Here is a 24666-nt window from a genome sequence, read left to right as displayed (position 1 = left end):
TTGCCTGCCCACCCTGACCTCATGAAATCTCCAGCCTACAATTCAGTTTTGTGTTGTTTCCTTTTGTCATTTTTTAGTGGATTTTTTTTCTTTTTTTCTTTTTTCTTTTTTTTTCTTTTTTTTTCTTTTTTTTTTTTTTTTAATTTTTGATAGCCTTCTACATCATCCAGCAGACCAATTTAAAATTCCCTCAATCCAGCTTAGTCTCAGCTGTATTAATGCATGGCTCGAGGGCACAGATAGCTAAAAAGGGCTGTATTGTGTGGCATCTCTAAAATCTTTTTTCTGAGAAGCTGGATAAAGAGACTGAGGTTTCTCGGGGAGGGGGGGTTGAGTTGTTTTTTTCCCCAGCTGAGTGAGCAGCCTTGCAGGTGGCTCAGAGAGGGGATGTCAGGCCAGGAGATGCTGCTGGACCCCATGTCACCCCATTCCTGTTAAACTTCCCAGCAGAAAATGCTCCTGTGGGAAGGTGGCTGCAAGCACAGTGTGGCATCCTTCATCATTTTCCTGATGTATCTCGGGAGACAGCTTTACAGCAATATTGAAAATAATCAAATATATTAGTTAGGGAACATGGGTTGAAGCAGAAGTGATTTTCTCTTCAATATTTTTTCTAGGATATCACACTTAGAGCTCTGTCTTCTTCATGCAGTCATGCTTGGGAAATCCTGTCTGAGGTGCAACTAATTTTCAGTATTAATTGAACCAGAAAATACTGCAGTTCATGGAATCATTGAATGGTTTGGGTTGGAAGGGACCTTTAAAGATCATTTAGTCCAATCCCCTGCCATGAGCAGGGGCACCTTAGCCAGGCCAGGTGGCTCTGAGCCCCACGAGGTGATCAGCCTCCTCCTTAAACTGTTCTTGAAGGATACAAAGGAGAGCAGCTGGGCTTTGGTGGTCACTGCCAAGCCCGAGCTTTGTTTGCTCTGTTTTTATGGTTCTGGGCTGCTTGAAGTGTCAACAGGAATGTAAAGCGTGCCCTGTTTGTTTTTTTGAAGTGCAACCATGATAAAATCCTGTGATAGACCCGTAAAGCTTTTGTTGTGAAAGTAAATCAACTTTAATAGCAAATAGGTTGTAGTTAAGTGCTTTTGAATGTTGGTATTTAGGGGTTTTTCCTCACTTAGCTGTAATCCGGTGTTACGGGGAAGTGAGGGTGTTTATCTCAGGGAAATGAGTGGGATTTGCAGCCATTCAGCACCTCCCAGCACCTTCCAGGGTTATTCCCCTGCTCACACACCTCGCCATCCCTTCTGCACTCAGAGGAGCTGGTCTCAAACTCCTCAAAGAGCGAAGGCAGAGCACAGAGGAGTTGCGAGTGCAGGCTGGGATGGGGAAAGAAATGGGAAAAAAAGTGAAGTGAGAAACTGGGACACGAGAAAGCGGGAGCAGTGGGAGCATGGCAGTACTTGGGCTTCCTGGCCGTGCTGAGGGTTCCTCCACTGGATCCGTGCCACGGAACAGGGGTGGGGATGTGAGAGAGGAGAAAGCTGCCAAAGGTCCAGTGGCCTCAGCTGCAGCGTTCCCCCTGTGGGCCGAGCCCTGGCTCTGGGGGTGACCTTGCAGCAGGGTCACTGAGCAGACGGTTCCAGCTGGCCCTGTGCTCCTGGCCAGCGCCCAGCAGCTATTTTGGGAGGTCTTAGAAGGGACGAGGCCTTGGCAGGACCTGTGGGTTTGCAGTGAGCTCTGGCTTCTCCCTGCAGGAGCCAGCAGGCATCGTGGAGCAGGCTGTGGAGGAGCCCCTGGCAGCACACAGGGCCCAGGGACAGCCCATGTGCCCCTGGTGTGGCTCACAGGGCTCAGGGACAGCCCATGTGCCCTTGGTGTGGCTCACAGGGCTCAGGGACAGCCCATGTGCCCCTGGTGTGGCTCACAGGGCTCAGGGACAGCCCATGTGCCCCTGGTGTGGCTCACAGGGCTCAGGGACAGCCCATGTACAGCCCATGTGCCCCTGGTGTGGCTCACAGGGCTCAGGGAGAGCCCAGGGACAGCCCATGTGCTCCTGGTGTGGCTCACAGGGCTCAGGGACAGCCCATGTGCCCCTGGTGTGGCTCACAGGGCTCAGGGACAGCCCATGTGCCCTTGGTGTGGCTCACAGGGCTCAGGGACAGCCCAGGGACAGCCCAGGTGCCCCTGGTGTGGCTCACAGGGCTCAGGGACAGCCCATGTGCTCCTGGTGTGGCTCACAGGGCTCAGGGACAGCCCATGTGCCCCTGGTGTGGCTCACAGGGCTCAGGGAGAGCCTGTGTGCTCCTGGCTGCCTGGCACTGCTGGTGGCTTTTAACCCTTTGAAGGCAGGTGCTGGAGTGTCCCTGGGTTTGGAGGGTTGGGCTCATCCCTTGCCCCGGGTGCCCCCTGGCCCATGCACAGCGGTGCAGGAGGAGCTGAGGCAGCTGCAGCCGTTCTTGGCACTCCGGGCTTAGCCAGGAATGGCTTTGGGGAGGCTCCTAAAGTCAAGCTGGGCTCTCACTAAATGCTCCCACATTGCCCTTATGGAAAAAGTGTGAGATGTAAAGCCTGGGCTGGAACCCTGGGGGGTTGTTGTCCCTTCTGGCTGTAAATGAGTGACTTGAGATGACAACAGCTACAGGTGGGCATGGAAATGAGGATTTATCTTCCAAAAGGTTCTCCAGGCTCCCACCCCAGAATAGCAGTCCTGTGTCTCCAGAGAGTTACTATCTTCCCATGCTGTCCCAAGCCTCTTCTGGGATCTAAACCTCCAGCAGATCTCAGGAATTCCAGCAGCAAAGCAGAGATGCTCAGAGGAAGCCCTGTTGCTTAGAAGATCGTGAGCACTTACTGTCCAGCATAGTAAGAAGGACTGATGTCAGTGGTTAGAGCATCATTTAATTCCTACAACTAGCTGCCAACGTGGCCTTTTCTTTGTTTTCCACTCAGAATCTCCCATTATCAGTGTGCAAATACAAGTTCCAAAGGTGCTAGTGGCACACGGACAGCTGGTGGGATTGAATCCTTTCCGCTTCCCAAAACTGGATCCAAGTGCTTGCTTTAATAATTCACCTTTATTTTGAGGGAATTTCTGGTCTAAACCACAGAGCTGTCAGTGGTCTGTCTGTGTGCTGAAGGCAGGTTTGCACCCCTCAGTGCTGGTGTGCTGTGGACAGCCTGGCTGCTGGTCTGGTGGGGGTCTCAGGCAGCAGAATTCAGACTGTCCCCATGCCAGGGCTGTCACTGCGAGTCGACAGACTCATCTTTAGCCTTGATTTCAGTATCTCATATTCCAAAACGTCTTTACAGCCTCTGAATCCCTCAGGGCAATTTGAAGTTTGAGCAGCCTCCTGCCCAGATGGCCGATATCAGCAGCTCTCCCCTGGCAACAGCATCCTTCTCCTTGGGTTTATTTATTTTATCTTTTCAATCAAAAAAACTAAAAATCCAACCAAAAACCAAAACAATGAAAGCTGTCCGTTTCCTGGAGCAACTCATTTGTTCTTTACTGCCGTAGTTTGTTTCTGTTTGGATGGAAGGGAAAAAGATAAAGGGATAAAGAGGACAGGGAGGGGCCCAAAGGAGAGCTGGCATGGAATGTTGTCCCTGGTGCATCATTCCATGGAATGTGTGGCTCAGAGGTGAACGTCCCACCCTTGAAAAATAAAGGACAAATCCTGCAGCTGAAGTGCAGCACAGGAGAGAGTGCTGGATAATATCAGGAAAGCTGCCCACTGAGCACCAGGAATATAACTTGTTCCCCACACTGGGCTTAGTAATGGAGCATACTGAAGGAGAATTTATTGGGGGTTTTTTCACTACTTTCTCTGTGTTTTGGGTTTTTTTATGATATAAGCTGCAAAGCTCAGCCCTGGGCAGTGGGACAGTTTGAGGGTCTGTATGGTGTCTGAATTATAACCACCAAACAACCAAACAAACCCTAACTGGGCTTTTCTCCTCTTTCTCCCATCCCTCTTACCAAAAAAAAAAACAACCCCCACAAAGAAAAAAGAATACAGGAGTCTGAGCTGCTCTGAGCAAGCAGTTTCTCTCCCAGGTGCTTCTTTTCTCTTTCTTGGTAGCATCCCTCCCTCAGCACCCCATATGGCCTCTCCCATCTGCTCTGCCTCTCCCGTGCCCTGGCAGCTCCCACGGCCTCCCTGGTTCTGCCATCCCCTCCATCCATACCCTGCTCTGCACTCCCCCTCCCAGGGTCTCTGCATGGTCCTTGGGCCAGCACGCTCCTGACTCCCATCCCCTTGTGTGACCATTTGGAGTTTGATGCTGGACCTTGTTTAGCTCCTCTTGGAAGTCCCTCCTTGTTGTCTGGTGTTCACAGACACGGATTTACCAGCCTGGCAGTGTGGGAATAACCCAGACACCCACATTTTGATGTATAGCAGAGGCCATGCAGCACTCTTTTATTACTCTTTCACTGCATTAACACCAGTTCATGTCCTTGCAGCTGTATGTGCAGAGCTCCTGGGGGAGATTTAGTTCAGCCCAGAGCTGATTTCAGAGACTGCAGAGTTTTGCAAAGCCCCAGGGCTGCATCCCCATGGCATCAGCAGGGTATCCCAGTGCTTTAATGGGGGGAAACAAAAGGAGATGTTTCTGGTGTGGGTACCTGCAGGAATTCAAATAACAATAAGAAAATACCATATATATTTATATTTTAACTGAGCATTTCTCTGTGGCTGCCATGTCTGTAGTTCAGCTGGGGACTGTAACCACGGTGCTTGGATCAGCTAGTAAGGATATTGTTTTATATGGGAACATGAATTTTTAAAAATACTTTCTTCAAGGAAGCCCTGAAAAGTTATCTGGAAAGGGAACTGGCCAAAATCCAGCTCCTGTGTGCTGGCTGGAGGAGACGTGCTGGAGAGGTCAGGGCTTTGCGCAGGCTCTTCCCAAGAGCAGGTACGAGTTTTTCCCTTTCCAGAGGGGAAGGATGGGCCTTGCTGCCTCTTTGCCCATCTCTCTGGAGCTCAGGAGTTTCTCTGAAACACGATTTCCCTCACCAGAGGGGACTGCCATGAGCCTGTTGGTTTTTCCAGTGGGCTGGAAGTTGCCTTCCCTTTGCCATCATCCCTCTTCCCCACAGCAGCCCTGGCTGTGAGCCTGCAGCTCCAGCATCAGTTCAAACATCTGGGTCTCCACTGAAGGAGAGGATTCTGCATTCTTTCCCTGGTAGGGTCCTGGCAGCCTTAAAGATGCTTTGCTTTTAAAATACAAGACAATCTATGATTATTTATAAAATATATATTTGATGTCACTTTCTAAACATGCTCTGGGTTTGTGTGGCTTCTGTCTGCACAGTACCAAGTACCTCCAGAGTATTTATATTTAGAAAAAAACAGTAAATATCTGTTTGGGTTTTTTCCCCTTCTTTCTAAGAGGTAAGACTTGTGTCCTATTTCATTTTTGCATATGCATTCATTTTTTAAGAGAAAAAGTTGAGTGAAAGAAAAAGCATCACTGATGAGCACATTGTGGTGAAGGGGGTTGGTCCTGTGGGTCCTGCAGCATCACAGTGCTTTCCCAAAATGTCCCCATCCTCACAGAATCACTCAGTGGCACCTTTGCCTCTCACCTTTCTGCTTGCAGGGAGTGGGGCCCCCTAAAAGGACACCTTGGGACGTTGGCTCTGCAGCTTGTCATGCAGAGGTGATGGCTGGGACAGCAAATCTGTGGGGAACTTCAAGTATTCTAGCAATGTTTTATGCTAAAACATAAATGGTTTAGAAAGTTGTGCCCAAATCCCCTTGTCCTGTAGTCATAGACTGGATTTTAGGGAGACTGACAGGTCTTCTGATGTCAGTGTTACAAGTCAGTACCAGCTCCAGGTAATGAACCTTTGCTCTCCCTTTTCCTGCCCCCTCCTCCAGTTCCAGGATGCCCTGGGCATCCCGAAGCTCCCTGCAGGGAGAGGCAGTGCTGATGGTGTTGAACAGGACTGAGGTGCAGATTTTTTTCTTATTTTGGACGAGGGTTGTCTGTAGCTGTTGGTGCTGCTGGCAGTGACAGTGGCAACTGGAAAGAGGAAAAAACAACTGCTCCAACAACTGCTCCAAGCCGTGCCTTGGAGATGGGGCAGTGCACAGGGACAGCCTGCCCTCATTCTCACTGCACTGCAGCAGTGTCCTACATACTCCTGACAGAGTGGGGGATTGGGATGACAACTATAAAGTCATAAAATATCCTGAGTTGGAAGGGAACCACAGGGATCATCCAGTCCAGCTCCTGGCCCTGCACAGACACCCCAACAATCCCACCCTGGGCATCTGTAGCAGTGCTGACCAAACTCTGGAGCTCTGGCAGCCTCGGAGCTGTGCCCATTCCCTGGGGAGCCTGGGCAGTGCCAGCACCCTCTGGGGAAGAACCTTTTCCTGAAATCCACCCTAAACCTCCCTGACAATGCTCCAGCCATTCCCTCAAACAATGACGTGGGGCTGCTTTTACCTATTTGGGACAAACCCTGGGCAGGACCAGGAGATGGACATGCCCAAGAAGATGTGAATCCTGCCAGCAATCGAGTGTCATTTCTGATGCTGAAAAATCAGTTGATTCACACACCAGGAAAGGATTTGGCCCTTGGTTTCTGGGTGCAGCTGAGATCAGCACAGCCCTTGCTTTCCCCAGTGCTTTGTGTTTGTTTTCGAGGTGCTGCTGCTCAAGGCTATCAGCCTTTTTCTGGAGCCGCGCTCCGCATGGAAAGAAAGGCATGTTTCATTTTTAAGTTGAAAAAAAAAAAAAAAGCCACGTACACAAAAAAACCCAAACAAACATAAAACGCAGTGTGGCACAGATTAAATCCATTTGAGACAACTCGAAAAAAAACCCGTCATATGTGCAAGTCAATAGGAGGAGGGGAGTGGAAGGGGGAAAAGCAACTGTGACATATACAAACCCTTTAGTGTGCATAGCATAAGATTTTTTGGCTGGCACTCACATGATTTTATTCAAGGGCTGGGAAAGAACTACGATTAGTTAAAAGCTTCGGCAAAGTCTGGAGGGAGTGCTCTGAAGAGTTGGGAGCCGCGCAGAGGTGACTGTAACTCCTCTCGCAATTTCAGACCATTCTTCTGGGGCTCAGGACAAAAGCCTTTTCTTTTCCCTCCGTGTTCAAAGAGACATTTGTCTTGAGATGTTGCAGCTGTGGGCCGCGGGATCGCTTGTTTGAAGATACCCCCTCGTAGACGAAAGGAGAGGCAACGCACTGAAAAGTGGTAGTATTTTATCGTGTGTGGGTCCCCCCCTTCCTCCTCCCTCCCTACTCCTCCACTGCCATGTGTGGTTTTTAATAAGAAGAAGAATGTGGAGGCAACATTTTCCAGGCAAGGGGAAATTTCCTGTTTCTTTTCTGTTTGTTTAATAAAGTGTGTAGTTGACTGTAAAACTGTAGCTACTTGGTTGTGAGCGGGTAATTCAGGCGAGTGTCAGGATCGCTTCTTGATGCACTTTTATATACTGCAGGGCAACATGTTTAAAGCCTTTTTTTCTGTTTTCCTTTTTTTTTTTTTTTTATTTTAATGCTGCATGGCGCTGGCAACTGAGATTAATAAGAATTAGGCAAATGGCTTCTGCTTTTGTTTCGGTGAGATAGTACCAGCCGTCTTGCGGTCACACAAAGGCTGCCATTTAGCAGGGAGCACTCCCTAATTCTCTTGGCAGGGGTGCCATTGGGATCGGATACAAGTGGGTGGCAAAGGGGAGGAGCGGCAGGAAAGGACAAGCAGGCTTTGTGTATTAAAAATGAAACAAAAGCACTTTATACGCTGGGCTGCGTGCAACAAGCGGCGCTGCCTGTGAGCCGGGGTGGAGTTGGAGTTCTCTGTGGCTGCAAAACCTTGATTTTTTTTGCCTCTTCTTTTTTTTCTTCTTTTTTCCACCCCCAGTAAACCATTCCTCCTCTCCCTCTTTCTTAGCAAGCTTTCCCCTCACTGCTGGCCAGGCTCCGCAAGCAGCTGAAAACGCCTTAAAAAAAAAAAATGTATTGAACAATACTTGCCCCAACTTTGCAGGAACAGCTGGAGGGGTTCTCAGCAAAAATCAGCTTCAGATGGCGTGGGAGGCACTGAAATTGGGAGGCACCAAAATTGGGAGGCAGAGCTGATCCCACCCCAGCCCCAAGGAGAGCTGGTGCCCAGCTCCACAGGGCTGGTGATGCTCGTGGCTTACACAGCATCGTACCCTCGGTTTGGCAGAGTGGAAGGGTTAATGGCCGCGATGTTTTAGCACAATTTCGGGAGGAGTGGCTGCTGTTTAATTACTTTCTGGTCCCTGGCATACCTCGTTCTTAATGAAGCAGTCGCCTGCAGAACAAACGTGCTGTATGAGCCGGGTGGTTTGGTTTTGCCAGCCCAGATGTGTTGGTTTGGATGTGTTTGTGCAGAGGTGGGAACCAGGAGGGTTCCTGGATGCAGGGTGGTGGAAAGGCAGCAGGAGAGGTGGGTGAGGAAAACAGAGCATGGTTTAAGCTACAAACCAAAGCCAATGGTTTTCATTAAAACGTAATTTCCATACATTATGCACTTCATCCTGTACTGATGTGCTTCAGAACTTTCCTTGTTGAGCTGAAATAAATTCCCTCCTTGAAGCAGGAGAAACAAGAGCAGTTCCTGTGAGTACCTCATGGGTTCCAGCCACATTCATCCTCAGTGACTGCACTAGAGTGTGTGGGCAAGGGTGACGTGCCTAAGAAGCCTGTGTCATCATGCACAATTACATCCCTAATCCCAAGCAAAGACACAGATGCTGCTTTTAAAAAAAAAGGGGGGGGGGGGAAGAAAAAAAATAGCTGTGTTTCGTTTGACTTTCAAAGAAGCTTATGTAAGGGCAGCATAATAAACCCGTTATTTTGGGGCTTGGATTAAATGTCAAAGTTTCAGATAACCTGTGGTTTCATCTTCCACCTGCCATGCTCACAGGAAGCCACTCCAACCTCTGCCCACAGCTCTGCCTTGAGCATGGTCCTGGTCCCTGGTGGGCACTGGGCTCCGAGCTTGGGGACAGGGCTGGTGGCCACTGGGACTGGCACAGCCACGGCCACCTTGGCCCTGCAGCAGATTCCTTTTCGTTTGCAGCTGTGGTGTGAGTCTGGCAGGTGATGCTCTAAGCCTTGGAGATCATACACATTAGAAAGCATTTAAGTCAGTGTTATAATTCACTTGCTTGTTAACCTGAGAAAATAATCTAGCTGGGGTGCAGTGCTGCGCAGAGGGATTGTGTAAGCGGTCGGAGATTTGGCCATGTTTTTATTCTTGCTTATCTGCTTATCACAAGCTTCTTTCCCTTATCCAGATCGTCTCGGCACTCTACCCTGCCTACTGACACACTTGCACTCCCATCTGGATGAAATGCAGGCAAACATAATGGATTACTTCCACTAATGGAGACCTGAGTAGGGAAGGGGAGGGAAGGACTAGTTCCAAAAGCGCCCACCTGTAATGCTGAAAACCTTCAGTCAGGTCTGCTGGCTTAGTTGGTCCTTCATTTCTTTAAGCAGATTCAGTAGAAAAGGAATGGAAAGCCACTAAACCCATTCCATTTAACCTGCCTGTTTCCATGGAGTTATTTTTTCCAGTGGAAAATGAGTGTAGCTGTGTGAGTGTAGCAGCAGTGCAGGGTCCCTCCCTGGGACCACACTCTTGCTGCCCACAGGTCTGGGGTTCATCGCTGTGGCCAGCAGTGCCCATGTCTGTAACACCCACATCAGCTGGGGGAGATTCCTCCACAAAATACCCCAAAACAGCCCCTGGAGTTCCCTCAGCCAAGCCCTGGTTTTATTCCCCTGACCAGCACAACCATTGCATTTAAAGGCCAGACAGATGTTGGCTGGTAGCCCTGACGGGTTCTTGTGCAGAAGTGGGGTTTGGTAAGGAGAGGCTCTGCTGGGGCTGCTTCTCTGAGGGTTTGGAGACTCAAAGCCAGACCCTCCAGCTCCAGCCACCTCGTGGTGCAGCAGCAGAAATAAAGCATCACATTGTACCCAGAGCACCTGGTCCCCTCACCTGTGCTCTGCCCAGAAACTGCCTGGGCAGCTGAGAAAGGTACCTGAGATATTTCCTAGGGTCCTAATATAATAAACACCTTTACTGAAAGGGAGGTGTAGAGATTTCTAAGTGACTTATCCCAAAATGAACCAGTTAATCCCCAAGAGAGCAATAATAGAATATAAAATTCAGCCTTCTGTGGCCCTTGTTGGTGATCAATTCCTTCCTCATCTCAGAGGAGAGTGTTGGGTTTACAAAGATGAGCTTTGCTGTTCCCATGAAACCTTCGGTAGCTGGTAATACATCAGAGTATAACCTTCTGTGCTAAAGAGGTCTTCAGTGTCCTGCTCTTCCCGTGATTTTCCAGTAATCCTATTTTTTGAGTGATTCTCTGTTTGGACTTGTTTTTCTGAGGCAGTCAGAGTGGTAAAGCCATTCCCTAACAAACCAGGGGCAGAACCGCAGCCGTGTTCCCAGGGAGTGTTCCAGTCCCTTGGCCAGGCTCCAGCCCGTGTTGCTGTTGCCCCTGAGCCTGCTGTGTCACCAGGATGTCACCTGGTGGATGCTGCCCCTGCCCTGACAGGGTGCACCCCTCTGTGCCCGCAGGTATCCGCCCGCAGATCATGAACGGCCCCATGCACCCCCGGCCCCTGGTGGCACTGCTGGACGGCAGGGACTGCACCGTGGAGATGCCCATCCTGAAGGACCTGGCCACGGTGGCATTCTGTGACGCACAATCAACTCAGGAGATCCACGAGAAGGTACCGGGCACGTGGGGAGGGCTGGGGGCAGCGGGGTCTGGCCTGGCTCTTCCATGTCTGAAAAGCACCTGCCAGGGCTTGGAGGGGCTCCAGGAGAGCTGGAGAGGGACTGGGATAAGGCATGAAGGGACAGGGCACAGGGAATGGCTTCCACTGCCAGAGGGCAGGGTTGGATGGGATATTGGGAATTAGGAATTGTTCCCTGTGAGGGTGATGAGGCCCTGGCACAGGGTGCCCCTGGATCCCTGGAAGTGTCCAGGGCCAGACTGGACAGGGCTTGGAGCACCTGGGAGGAGTGGAAGGTGTCCCTGTCCATGGCAGGGGTTTGTAAAAATGAGCTGTCTTCTAACCCAAACCAGTGTGTGATTGTTGGATTTTTGAGCAGAAAGTGTACAAAGCTGCACTCAGCAGATAACATCAACAGAAGCCACTGCAGATTAAAATTCATTCAGGCTGTTTCAGAAGCCAGATGTTATTTTGGAAAAAAAAAAAAAAGTCACTTTATCTCTTTGCATCAGGTTTTTCACATCAATGTTATTAACGTTTCTCATGTTTTTTTAAGTCCATGGTGCTGCTGCTGCTGTGGCTTTGCTGACACCACCCAGCTGCAGCTGGTGGGTCTTCACAGGTGCTTGGTGCACCTCCAGCAGCTCCTCCTTCTCCAGGGGGAGTGGAGTGGAGGAGGTTTGGGAATCATTCAGGCAGATCCGTGCAGTGTGGATGAGTGTTTCTGCTTGGAAGCTCAACTGCATGTAAATACTTAACTTAAAAGTATTATTTTAGATACCTCAAATGAGGTTTGAAGTGATCAAAAATCACTTCCAAGATCTGGGAAAGAGGAATAGAAATAGCATCAGTGCTGTCTTCTGCAGATACTAAATTTGGGAGAAGGAAAACGGGAGTTTTTTGCGAGACATTAATAGATGAGCCACGCTTGGGGGGTTTGGATGGGTCTTGGGTTTTTGGAGCACTGAGGTAGCTTGTGGTGAGGACAAATGAAAGTCTGGATCTTCACTGAAGGATACAAGCCCTGTGTGACTGTGCAGCCTCTGCAGAGCTTCTCAGGTCCCCTTGAGAGGAGCCAGGAAAGGTTGGTGTGACCAGTGTGGTGGCCAGGGTTTCACATGCACAAGGAGGTGGAGGTGTTAGGAATGTCAGTCCTGTTCACCCAACAGACACTGCTGCAACACTTAACTTCTTTCCAAAAGCAGAATTACTGCTGCTTGGAAGCAGAGGGGTTTGCAGAGAACCACCTGGAAAAGGGTCCAGGTGAGAGACAAACGTGGATTTCATCTGCCTGGTCTGCTCAGATGTAACATCATCATTTTCAGACATTCACCAAATCCATTCCCAAAGCTGTTGGTGGGTCACACCCCTGCAGGGTTTGGTGATACCTGTCTCAGACAGCAGGTCAGCAGTGGAAGTGTCCAACTCCCTGGGTCATATTCCTTTTTCCTGAGCTGCAGGTGTCCCCCCAGGTGTGCTGTGGCTCCTGACTCCTGTGTTGTGTTGCAGGTGTTGAATGAAGCTGTGGGGGCCATGATGTACCCTCCATCACCCTGCCCTGACTGCTGTGTTTGTTGCAGGTGTTGAATGAAGCTGTGGGGGCCATGATGTACCACACCATCACCCTGACCCGGGAGGACCTGGAGAAGTTCAAGGCCTTGCGGGTCATCGTCCGAATAGGCAGCGGCTACGACAACATCGACATCAAAGCTGCTGGGGAGCTTGGTAGGTCCCAGCTCTGCACCCTGGTTCCTTGCCCTGTCCTTCCAATCCTTTAAAATCAGCACAAGGATCTGCTGCTTCCGTGGGACCATGCTGGCACAGCAGAGTTCCAGGCAGGACCTCCATTCAGCCCCTAAAATTACAGGTGCAGTTCACATTTTTTGCACACAGAGATGCCAAGAAAACTTGACCATGAAGTGAACGAAACCGTGCAGTTTCAGAAGGCAGTTTTTGGGTTCATATCATGTTAAATTTGCCCTCTCTGAATCCCTCATTCCTGCACTGTTCTGAGTTCCAGGTGCCCCATCATACTGCTGGATATTTGTATGGCTGTTCTATTTCTGGCACAGGAGAGTTGATACAGCTTTAGAAAAATTGCAGGAAGGGTGTTTTATTATATTTTGTTAAGCAAGATCAGTCCCTTGATCTGAGCTGGTTCTCTGAGTCATGCCTGCTCCACTGGGAAGGTGCTGTGTTGGATGGTGGAGCAGGAATTGTGTGCTGGGTTGTTGCCACCTCCTTTACCATCTCATCAAAGGTGCCTCAGGAACTTGAAAAGGGCTTTTAGTGTGGAGTGCCAAAAATAGGGAGGGTCATGTTGTAAGACAGTGCTGGGCCACCCAGTTTCCAAACTGGTTTGGGTGGTCACAGAGACTTTTGGCTGCACACCCCCAGCTCCAGGAGCTTAATTGTATCCCTGGTTTTAGCAGCTGAGTTACAACAGGCTTTACTCATCTGATCCCAAGATTCAGTCTGTGGAGCAGCCCTGCTGTAGTGTTTGGGATATGTTGTATTAAAGGTTATCTCTGGGGAAGTGAAGAATATCAGCCATTCCACCTGAGCCGTTTTCCAGAGATAATTGCGATAAGAGAGTTGCAAATAGTCATTCCTAAAAAAAGCAATTCTCAATATAGTGAATTGTTTTCTTTTTTCAAGAGGAGAACAGTGTCTCCTCAGTGTAATGGTTTCTTCATGTTTTTAACTCTTATTGTTATTATCCATTATAACAATGTTCTGAGGCTTTGAACATCAGGAAAAGAAAGATACAATGAATAAAGTAATGGGATACTGCAGCATAATCCTTCTTTTTTTACTTGGCAAATTGGGTGGCCAAATGATGTGGTTTCAAGTAGAAAATGTAATGACTCCCCACAAATGTAGCGTAAAGTTTAATTGGTATTGCTTTCCATAAGGTAGTTTTTAAACCGTGCAGTCAGTCAATGACCGGTGCCTGGGCTGGGCTGGGCTCCAGTTTGGACCCATTAAAGGGCACCCCAGAATGGGATGTTTAAGGGGCACAGAGTAAACACCAGTATAAGGAGCTTGTGGGCAGGGCAGCTGGGAGTCAGCCCTTTCCACAGCCGGGTCAGGAGCTGGCAGGGCTGTGATCTGTGTGTGGCCTCCGCAGGGATCGCCGTCTGCAACATCCCCTCGGCCGCCGTGGAGGAGACGGCCGACTCCACCGTGTGCCACGTGCTCAACCTGTACCGGCGGAACACGTGGCTGTACCAGGCGCTGCGCGAGGGCACGCGGGTGCAGAGCGTGGAGCAGATCCGCGAGGTGGCCTCGGGAGCCGCCCGCATCCGCGGGGAGACGCTCGGCCTCATCGGCTTCGGTGCGTGCGGCAAGGGCGGGCCGCTCCTGAGGGGCTCAGCGCCTCTGCGCTGCTCTGGGAAGGACCCAAAAGGAGCGTTTCCAAAACCAGAACCACCACGGTGGATGGGTGTGGATGGGGAGAAGAGCTCTCGTGGGTTTTTGGGGAGGGAGGTGTTTGTGAGCTGTGGTTGAGGCCTTGGAGGAGCACTGGTGAAACACGGTGGTGTTTTAGAGGGACCACAATTCTAGAGGTAGTGCTGCTGTCCTCTCCCAAAAATACCCCCATCCCTGAGCCACAGCTACACCAACCTGGCCTTCCCAAGCCACTCTGGCCTGCACAGTGGCAGAGCTGTGTAAAACAGAGCTTAAGTTCAGCCATAGGGTTTCAGTATTAGAGGTGGGATCAGCTAATTAATGGCAAAAGCTCCTACGAGCATGTTTAAATGGGGAAACTGAGGCAATGCACGGGAACGCCTGGGAAGCCCAGCAGGCCCCAGGGGACAATCCTCAGGTCCTGCTGGGAGCTGAGCCTTATGGACACAGGGCATTTGGCTCAGTTAACTCCCCCTGTCCCTTCCCTTCGGCACAGGTCGCACTGCGCAGGCGGTCGCGGTCCGAGCCAAGGCCTTTGGCTTCAACGTGATCTTCTATGACCCGTACCTGCAGGACGGCATCGAGCGCTCCCTGGGCGTCCAGCGGGTCTACACCCTGCAGGACCTGCTCTACCAGAGCGACTGCGTCTCCTTGCACTGCAACCTCAACGAACACAACCACCACCTTATCAACGACTTCACGATTAAGCAGGTAATTAATTCACCTCACGTGCATGGCCGAGGAGAGCTTTGGTGGTGGGCAGGGCCTGAATGCAGGAGTTGGCCACAGATCCCTCAGCCTCCCCAGTGAGCCAGCAGCTCCAGAAGAGCTGCTTGCACCCAGGTGTGTCTCCCCACGGTGCTTAGGGGGAGCAGTGTCCTGCCAGGTAAATGATCCCCATCCCTGTGGTGCAGAGGTGGTGGTAACGGTGGGTTTTGTTTGCCAACTCCAACCAGAGATGAAGAACCCATGGAAAACCCATGTGCAGCGGGATGGGGGCTGCTCTGGGACTGGGGCACAAAAAGCAGGGTGCTGTCTCAGCTGGGGCAGCATCCCAGGGTGGGGGTGAGGCCAGGAGGGGGTCGGGGCACCCAGCTGACCCCCCCCCTCTCTGGCCGGCGGCAGATGAGGCAGGGGGCGTTCCTGGTGAACACGGCCCGCGGGGGGCTGGTGGACGAGAAGGCCTTAACCCAAGCCCTGAAGGAGGGACGGATACGAGGGGCCGCGCTCGACGTGCACGAGTCGGAACCGTTCAGGTAAAGCCGCGGCTCGGTAAAGCCCTGGGGGGGCATCGGTGTCACCCTCTGTCGTGGCACAGCCAGGGATACCCAGCAGCCACTGAGTGTCACTGCCCAGTCCTGCTGTTGTCACCTTGCAGCAGCCGTGGTTGTAGTCCAGCCCTGGGGCTGTGTGTGCTCAAAGGGACACTGGGAGCTTGGAACAAGAACCCAGCCTGTGTTTAGGAAAAAGACCCAAAACATTCACTAGCCCTTGAGTACAAATTCATTGCACTCGGTGCTGGGCATTTTTGCCTGCAGCCTGGGAAGGGCTGGGTTGTAACTGGGAGTGCAGCTTCTCTCTACCACAGAAATATTTAAAGAACAAAAAGTTTGCTTCTACACAAGGGGACCCCCAGCGCCCACCCCTCCCATCCTAGGATCACCCACAGGCTTTCCCTTTATCCCCACACTGCTGCAGACACCCCCCCAAACATTATTCCCATGGGAGCATTAAACCCAACCACCCTGTGGATTGGTATTTCAGCCCTTTTTTGGTGCATTTTCAGAAGCCTGCATTTTCTGAGCCCTGCACAGAAGCTGTGCTTCCTCCCCAGCGCTTCTGTGGCCATTTTCGGCTGGCAGGACTACCAGGCCAGGGAATCACTGAATGATTTAGGCTGGAAGGCACCCTAAAGCTCATCTAGTTCCAATTCTTTGCCATAGGCAGGGACATCTTCCACTAGAGCAGGTTCATCCAAGCCCCATCCAGCCTGGCCTTGGAAGGAGTCTTGCATATGCAGAGGGCAGGCCACAAGCCTTTTGCTGTTCATCTTTCATTCTTTGTTTAAACATTGATTAATCTCTTTTTTTGTTTTCCCCTGCTCCCAGTTTTGCTCAAGGCCCATTGAAAGATGCTCCCAACCTGATCTGCACCCCACACACAGCCTGGTACAGCGAGCAGGCGTCCCTAGAGATGAGAGAAGCTGCAGCCACCGAAATCCGACGTGCGATCACAGGTACCCAGCCCCGGGGACACTGGGCTTGGCTCCCGGGGTGCCTGGAACAGGAGCCAGGAGGAGCAGAGGCAGGGATTCACCCCGACCAGGGAAAAGGGATCTAACCCCAGTTTGCTTCCCAGTAAAAGAGCTGAGAACCCAGAGTTCCCTGTTTAGTCCTGACTGGGTGACGGGTTTTGCGTTGGTTTTATTTTTCTAATGAATGGGCAAATACTGGTGTCTGTGACTGGGAAAAAGAACAGGACAGGGAAGCAGTAATTGCTGCTCCTGTTCCTGCTGCTGACCCACACAGTGCTGCAGACACAGCACTGCATTCCAAAACCAAATCCCAAGGTGGTGGGCACAGCAAAAGAGTGCTTCTATTGTCCTGAAAGTCGCCCTAACAGGGAACAGCTGTTCTGGGAACAAGGGAACAGCTCCTCTGAAAGCCAAGCGTTGGGAATGAGGGTGGGAAACTGGTCTCCAACCCTGCACCGGGACAGCTAAAACATCCTCCTGAAACAAGGAATGTGGGATTTTTTTTTCCTCCCATCCTTTACACGGACAGACATAGTGGAATTCTAAGCATTGCAGAGGGTGATGAAGCTGGGCCCTGCCTGACACAGACTCACCTTTCTCTCCAACTCCAGGGCGCATCCCGGAGAGCCTAAGGAACTGCGTGAATAAGGAATTCTTTGTCACGACGGCTCCGTGGTCAGTAATAGACCAGCAGGCGATTCATCCCGAGCTCAATGGTGCCACGTACAGGTGAGCGGGAGAACGGGAACACCGGGACACCGGGAATACCGGGACACCGGGGGCCGCTGGCACGGCAGGGCTGGGACAGCGAGGGTGGGTACCCGGTGCCCGGCTGCTGTCACCCCCTGCCTGGGGAGCAGCACTCAGAGCACGGGGTTACTGATGGCGTTGAGCCATCCCCGAAGGGTGGGTAAAGCCTCCCTGCCCAGAGCCTGCATCCCTGCGGGCTGGGAGTCACTGGGCAGCGTCCCTGGAAGTGGCAGGAGCCCCCCCAGATCCCCCCAAAGCTGGATGTGACTTCTGAAACTGCAGCAGCAGCTCTGTGCTCCTGTCCATGAGCAACCTCAGGTTAATGAGCCAGGGGAAAAGTTCCAAATTTAGGGCTGTAGTCAGGTGACCCAATTTCCACCTAATCCGAGATTAAGGGTTACTTACTGCTCTGTTTAGATGGCTCCAAGTATGCTGGTAGGAGACATTAGGCTCAAGGAGTTGGAGCATGGATTCAGGGTATCACCACTGCCAAAAATACTCTGAGCTACAAAATACCCTGCAGGGCACATCAGGTCATGCCAGGCAGAGCCAGGCCAGAGTTTTCCCAGCAGCAGAGCCCCAAGACAGCTCCTGGCAGCTCCTGGGCCATGCAGACCCCAGGCAGTGAAGGCTCCCTCTGACCACCAGAACTTCCAAACCTGGAAAAAGTATCCCCACTGGTTCCCAAATACCTGGGCAGTGCCAACACCTGAGGACAAGCCTTGGCTTCCCAGCTTAACCTGTCTCTGCAGGGAGCTTCAGCCTGGTTGAGCTCCCTGGAGCCCCTGTAAGCTGGCTCAGCTCACCACCTTCACAGGCAGGTAAAATTCCCTTCCCCTCCCAGCTTCCCAATCCACTTTGCCTCAAGGCAGTGGAGCTGCAGGGAAGTGGGAGCCCTCAGGTCTGACATGGCCACAGAGCTCCACATGGTTTTGTCCTCTTTGCCCCCACATCACAGTTGAATAAATTATTATTATTGTCCTTTTTCAAACTCAGTTGTTTCTTGGAATGTGTGTAATTCCTCCTGCTCTTGGAAAAGCTAGATTAGATCTGATCCCATCTTTGAGCTGTGCTGTTCCACAAGGAAGATGCAGCTCCAGGAAATACTTACAAACCAGGTGTAGGTGTTCAAGGTATTCACACAGGGATGATGGGGTGAGCACACCAGCGTCTGGGCTTTCAGAGACTATTCCAGATGGTTCCTTACCCAAATTTCCAAAGGAGAAGGGCTTCCCCACGGTGCAGGAGGCTGTGAGAAGGCACAGAACAGGCTGCAGTCCTGGTGGTGCAGCAGAGGACACTTACCCAAGGCACAGCAGGTGATGTTTAATGCTGAGCTCTCCCTTGTAACTAAAAAGGAAAAGCAAACGTGGCTGCAGGAGGGAAGTGGGATCTCTCTGCTGTGTTTTCTCCCCAGCGGCGCTGGGCTGACGGGTGTGTGATGAGCTGTGCTGTGACAAACCTGCCTCTCTGTGTCCCCTCTGCCAGGTATCCCCCTGGGATGGTCAGTGTGGCACCAGGAGGAATCCCAGCAGCTATGGAGGGCATCATTCCTGGAGGCATCCCTGTTACCCACAACCTTCCCACAGTGGCACATCCTTCCCAAGCTCCGTCGCCCAACCAGCCCACAAAACACGGGGACAACAGGGAACACCCCAACGAGCAATAGCAGATAATTTAAAAACCATTCAATAAACTTAGGACCAAGAGACATTGGAAAAGAAGTTATACATGAACTAAAAGAGAAGAATTTGATACGAAATTTGTAATGTTGATTTTGGACAGAGGCATCATTGATGTTCCAGTGTTCCCGACAAAGCGACAGCAGCCAAGACTGGGGAGAGGCCCTGGAGAAGTCACCTGCTCCCTGCAGTGCTGAAAACTAGGATGTGATACATTAATGAGCAACTTCTGTTATTGTGTGTTGAGTTTCCTTCATCTGTGCATCAATCACATGAATAAAAATGAATTTCTTTCCCCCCCTCAATTCCTTGGGAAGGACAGGGCTCCTGCACTGTGTCCAGGCCACTGAATTAAGCCATCTTTACAGAGTTAACAAGAAACCATTGTGTGGCTTCAGCCCTTTCCTTTCTCTTGCATCTGGTGACCTCTCCTAACAGGGGGCAGCAGTTCTGGCTTAGAAGTGGAAGAAAAAAAAAAGAAAATACTCCTCCTCCTCCTTTTTGCAGTGGCCAGTGCTGTGTAACAGAAGTTCTCCTTCCAGGTCTAAGTTCCAGCCATTCCAGCTGGGATCTGTGGGATGGGAAGGGCAGAAAGGGCTCCTGGCAGTGACCACTGCCATCCCAGGCTAAGGAAAACCAAACTGCCAGTCTCTTCTCTGCCCAACACACTGAATAAAGTAGCTGTGCATCCACCTACGCCCTGCAATGATGCAAGAAAAAATAAAAGAAAAAAAAAGAAAAAAAAAAAGAAAAAAAATGAAGAAAGTATTAAGTTTCACACACTATTTGTACTCAGATATATTTTCTCAGTTTTAAATCTGCAGCTATTTTATCAAGTGGAAAAAGTCTTGAGCTGGAAAGGGTTCAAGAATAATGTTGCATTTCCTTATGTCTCAGGAAACACTTTTTATGGTAACTTGTCAGACTGTCTATGAACAAAATCCACTTTTTTAGACATTGATAAAAGTCTTCTTTTCTTCACGTGATATTTTATACAAGAACACTTCAAGATGTGTTATTAGATGTGACTGATTTTAACAAATCCTATTAGATTTGTATCAACTAGTTACATGTTATATTCATAGTCTTTTGTGAATCACCGCCTTTTGTTTTTAAAGATGGCCTGTTTTGAGCCTTTGTATGGGTACATTCCTGTTTCTGTGACAAAAAAAAAAACAAAAAAAAAAACACAAAAAAAGAAATCTTGAGCTGTCCCAAACAGACAAAAAAGAAACCAATGGCTATCAGTATGTTTTGGTTTAGTGTGTTACCGTTACTGTATTTGTTTATTGTAAAGGTGGACATTTAGCGTTCAGTGCAGTTTTCAATAAAAAGTGATAAAATTTCTATAATTTCTGAAAGGCAAGAGCTGTCGCTGCAATCTGGGGGACACTGAGAGGTAACCATAAGGTACAGAAACATAATTCTGGTCACACTTGGTGCATATTTACAGTCCAGTGGGAGGGGAAGGTCCCTTCCAACTCAGACCATTCTGTGATGAAGAGATCACTCTGGGTTTCCACTAAGTACAAAGGCAGCTACAACTCAAACAACATTTTCTGTACATTCTCAAGAGCTGAAGCATTATCAAACCATTGGAAAATAAAGCCAAAAAAGTGCTCAAGAGGGGCTGCTGGCTTTGAGCCTCACTGGGCAAAAGGCCTGTCTGTTCTTGTTTCCACCATTCTTTCCCACTGTGTCCAAGTGCCACACACGTGGAGTTAGATGGGGACTAAAAAAAGCTGAAACCAAAGTGTCCAAGTTACAAAACTCTGTATTTTGTTTGCTTAAAATTAAACTGAAAACTTGGTTACCAGCTTCAAACATCCAAACCAGAGGTCACCTGTTACAGAGTGATTGCTCCTTGTCAGTGCTCAGCACAGCCCAGCAGTGAATTATCCGTGACCTCAGTGAGAAACTGGGATAAAACAGGTCAGATACAGGGGTGGTATCTGGGAGACACCGAAATGACCATCAAAACCAAGAGGAAAACATTTAATTGATGTTAAAGTTTAGAGTTGTTTTAAAAATAAACGAGCCCTGGTACTTTGTTTCTCAATAATCCGGTCCCTCCCTGCGCCGCAGGATCCGTGTGCCAGCAGTGACTCCGAGCTCAGAACATGCTGGAGCTTTCATCCAACACACAACTTCCCTTTCAGCCAAAACCAAGGTCAGAAGTGCCACAAGCTCAACAGGAGCAGAGGTTAAGCCATCCCAAAGGTTACAAGTGCCTGCGGGGAGAACACCAGCAAAACATGCAAAGATTGGAGCAGTGGAAGGGGAAGAATATCATCACAGCTGGGAGATGCCAGAGCACCAGGAGCTGCAGCTCTCAAATGGAAAATTACTGGGCAAAGAAATGGGAAATGAACAGTTGCTGCTGAAGGTTTGTGGCTGACAGAGCCATGCTGCTGTTGTCCCACTCAGGGAAAGCAGACAGGAAGGCTCTCCTGGGATAACCATCTTTCTCTCCAGGGAGAACTCCAGAGATGTCAAAGTAGCTGTCAAAACAAGCAGCTTCATGGTGACAAACACTAAAGAAAACCTTTTAAAAAGGTATTAGGGAAGTTACTGAATAAAAGGGGGAAAAGGAAAGCAGAAATTAAAGTCTCCACACACACAAACCAACCTGGGGTAATGGACGAAATGCAGCTCAGGGGATTTGCCGTAAGCCATGCAGCAGAACTTTGGAAGAATCCAGAATTACTAAATTTTAATATATTAAAAACAAAAGAAATACAGGGATTTTCACTGAGGAAGTCATAAATAAAACCAGAAAAAATCCTGACCAGCTGTAAAGGAGGTAGCAATGAAAAGCTAAGTTCTGTGCTAGGAAAGCATGTGCTGCTGTGAGCAATACATGAGGAAAATAACACTGAGAAACCCAATTTTTTATATATATTTTCATGGCTGAAAGTGCAGAACTTGCTGACAAGCTGCAGGGGAGTGTGTGCAGATTGATCTCAGTGTCTGTAAACTTTCAGGTGTGTGATTGAGGAGCCACTGACATACACTGACTGCAGTGCGAGCACGAAGCCGGGGGTTGCAGCTCTTTAATCTACAAGTACAGGAGGTCTGGATTACTCTGATTCTGGAAAAGACACTTCAGCAGCTCCCAAAGGGCCCGTGAAGCACGTGAACCTGAACAGACCATTGTACAGCACATCAGAACAAAACAATAATGACCAAGGAAGCCAAGTGATCCAAAGTACCAGGACTGTCCTGTCAGAGCAGTGAGAGTTCATCGGTGCATGCGTTTGAGAACAGCTGAACTGCCCTCGGGGGAGGGCTGGGACAGGGGCACAGTGCAGGAGAGCAGGGCAGGAGAGCTGGGCCAGTCTGCCTCAAGGTGGACTTTCACATTGGTAATTCTCCCCTTGGGACAAGGAAGCTGTGCTTCCCTGAACAAACAGCACTGCCAAAAGAACACGGGTGGGAGGTGAAAACTCCACAGCATCCTCGGAGCAGCCCATGGAATGTGGGGTTTTTCCTTCTGTCCATGGGGCAGCTGGTCAGGGGCAGGCTGGGATCTGAAGTTACAGGTCTGGCCACTGAGAGCTCCAGGCTGGCTGAGTTAGGACCCCCGTGGTCACAGCACGACACATAAACCACTCCAGCACACGGTGCACGCCAGCTCAGGGCACAGAAACCCTCATCCCAGCTTACCCTGCATTCAGCTCCCCTGACAGAAAAGCCTTACATCCTCAGCTAGACAAGGTATAAAAGGATTTCACTGCAAGGTAAGGATAAAAAAAAACCCAAAACCCAATTTAGAAAGGGAACTTGAACCAGGACCGTGTGCTCATGAAGAACCCCTGTAGTATCTGGGGTTGGGTGGTGAATTTGGGTCACTCACACATGGCAGAGCAGCATTCATCCTTCACCTGGAAATCTGGGCATGCACCAAGCAGAGGAAGTCTAATGGCCAAAAAAGGTGAAGACCTAATAAACCTCAGTGGAATCTAGGACGGGAAAATTGCAAAATTAATACAGTACTTCATTATTTCTTTACTTTCGGTGTCGTCACCAAGTTTCTGCAGGAGCTGTGCACGTTTCAACACCATCTAAGCAGCATTTGGAAGAAAAAGCAGCAACTTCCTCAGGGTTTCCATAGCTCTGAACTACGTAAAAATAGGTGCTATGGGGCTTCTTTCCAAATTCTAATTAAAACAATTTCATCTACTGCAAAATTTCTTACTCAACCACCACACCATCAAAAGTGCTTTTCAAGACAGCCTGAATTGCACTGTATATGTAAAAACTGGCATTAACCTTTAGTGTTTCAGTGAGATTTTTAGATAAACTTTATCCATTACAGGTTACATGGCTAAAGTTATCAAATATAATAAAATTTCTACTGGAGAATATACTCTGAACTTACAGTCTTAGGAACTTACATAAGTTTAAGTATGGCCACATCAATCAACATGCAAGAAATTCCCAGGTTTACATACTGAGAAATATATAACAGTGCTTTTAAACAACTTGAGCATAGATTCTTCTTTTTAATTAGAACTGCCAAGTGGATTCTCACTAGATTTAGTGACCAAGGAGTAACCTTTAAAAAGGTGTTTTTTCATTTGCAGCAAAGTTTGAGTGATCAAAGAATAAATGATAAAAATTATATAATTTTTAACACAGCAAGACTGTGAGTTTTGACAAGATTAAATTCTCAATTGTGTTCAGGTTCTGATTTCACACAATTTTGTTTAGTGTATGCTCACAGGAATAAAATCCCTATGTTTTAGGTCACTTCTCTGAATAAATATGTATACTGAAAGGAATCTATTAACTACTAGAAGAAAAAATAAAAGGCAAAAAAAAACCCAAAAAGCTTTTTCAGGAAACAAATCATTTCACTCAATGTAAAATTTAGCTTCTCTTCCAGTTTGTTCCGTAGAGTTTAGGCTTTATTATGTGGGCACAGCAATAACTAAAATATTAGTAAAATAACAAACGCATTTTTGCTTATGACTTGCTGTGGATATCTGTGCAAACAAAAAAAACCTCTCACAATCTGACCTGGGCACTAGTGAGATTTCACAGGAAAAGGCCTTTCAGGGAAATGTGTCAGAGTATCTAAAAGGTGATGGAGAAGACCAGGTTCTACTGTAAAAGAATCTCAGAGGGAGGAGATATCCATCCAGCTCACATGTGCTTTCAGAAGTGCCCTTAGTTGAAAAATTTCTCTGCAATAATTAAGATGCTGGTATACGTTTCCTATTACACAACCTCTTACACAACCACATGCGGTACATTTATAGACAGATTTACAGTCAGAAAGAAAAATGGGGTTGGGTGGGTTTGCCTTTTTTTTTTTTTTTTTTTTTCCATCTTGATAATAAAATTAGCTGTTTTTTGTTTTCTTTTTCGTGTTTTTATACAAACTGCAGTCCAGCCCACTTGGCTCTCTCCAGGCAGCAGGATGAGCGTCCATCCTCTCCCCGTGCTGTCGGAGAATCCTTCCCAGCATGTATCCCCTAAGACCTGGGTCGCTCCACACCCAACTGCTACAGCACGACGCTCACTCGGGGGCACACACTCCGCGCTGCTCATTTGCACTTTATTCCCCCTCACTCATCGTCGTCATCCTCATCCTCCTCGCCGTCGGACAGGGACGTGCAGGGCCGGATCTGGCGGTAGCGGTCGAGCCACTTCTCCACCATCTGGGTGACCAGCGGGTGGTTGCGCCGGCGGGAGCTCTTCTGCATGGCCACCAGGACCCCTCCCTCCGTCACGCAGCAGTCCAGCCACTCCCGCAGCAGCTTCTCCTGCTGCTCCTCGTTGCCTATCTTTGGGGCACAGAAAACACCAGCAATGAGGCTTCCCAAAGGCCCAGCGCCGTCCCTGCTCCA

The 24666-nt window shown here is 49.3% G+C and overlaps 2 protein-coding genes across 9 annotated transcripts in view; one reads left to right on the top strand and one right to left on the bottom strand.

The window, feature by feature from the left end:
• The window catches only part of CTBP2 (C-terminal binding protein 2), a 130985-nt gene extending 112135 nt beyond the window's left edge, over window positions 1-18850 (top strand). For all 3 annotated transcript variants that reach the window (XM_041415895.1, XM_041415894.1, XM_041415893.1), the window contains 8 exons: window positions 10554-10708; window positions 12295-12439; window positions 13845-14051; window positions 14622-14836; window positions 15251-15381; window positions 16234-16361; window positions 16991-17108; window positions 18618-18850. In XM_041415895.1, coding sequence (XP_041271829.1) covers window positions 10554-10708; window positions 12295-12439; window positions 13845-14051; window positions 14622-14836; window positions 15251-15381; window positions 16234-16361; window positions 16991-17108; window positions 18618-18798 — 1280 coding nt within the window. In that variant the 3' untranslated portion in view covers window positions 18799-18850. The remainder of the gene's footprint in view (window positions 1-10553; window positions 10709-12294; window positions 12440-13844; window positions 14052-14621; window positions 14837-15250; window positions 15382-16233; window positions 16362-16990; window positions 17109-18617) is intronic.
• Window positions 18851-19976: 1126 nt separating this feature from the next.
• ZRANB1 (zinc finger RANBP2-type containing 1) overlaps window positions 19977-24666 on the bottom strand; it is a 44994-nt gene continuing 40304 nt past the window's right edge. For all 6 annotated transcript variants that reach the window (XM_041415901.1, XM_041415897.1, XM_041415902.1 and 3 more), the window contains exon 11: window positions 19977-24603. In XM_041415901.1, coding sequence (XP_041271835.1) covers window positions 24385-24603 — 219 coding nt within the window. In that variant the 3' untranslated portion in view covers window positions 19977-24384. The remainder of the gene's footprint in view (window positions 24604-24666) is intronic.

Source organism: Onychostruthus taczanowskii, unplaced genomic scaffold, assembly GCF_017590055.1.
Source record: "Onychostruthus taczanowskii isolate IOZ18803 unplaced genomic scaffold, ASM1759005v1 scaffold5, whole genome shotgun sequence".
In the NCBI taxonomy this organism is placed as follows: Eukaryota; Metazoa; Chordata; class Aves; order Passeriformes; family Passeridae; genus Onychostruthus; species Onychostruthus taczanowskii.
This window is presented reverse-complemented; position numbering and strand designations above follow the sequence as displayed.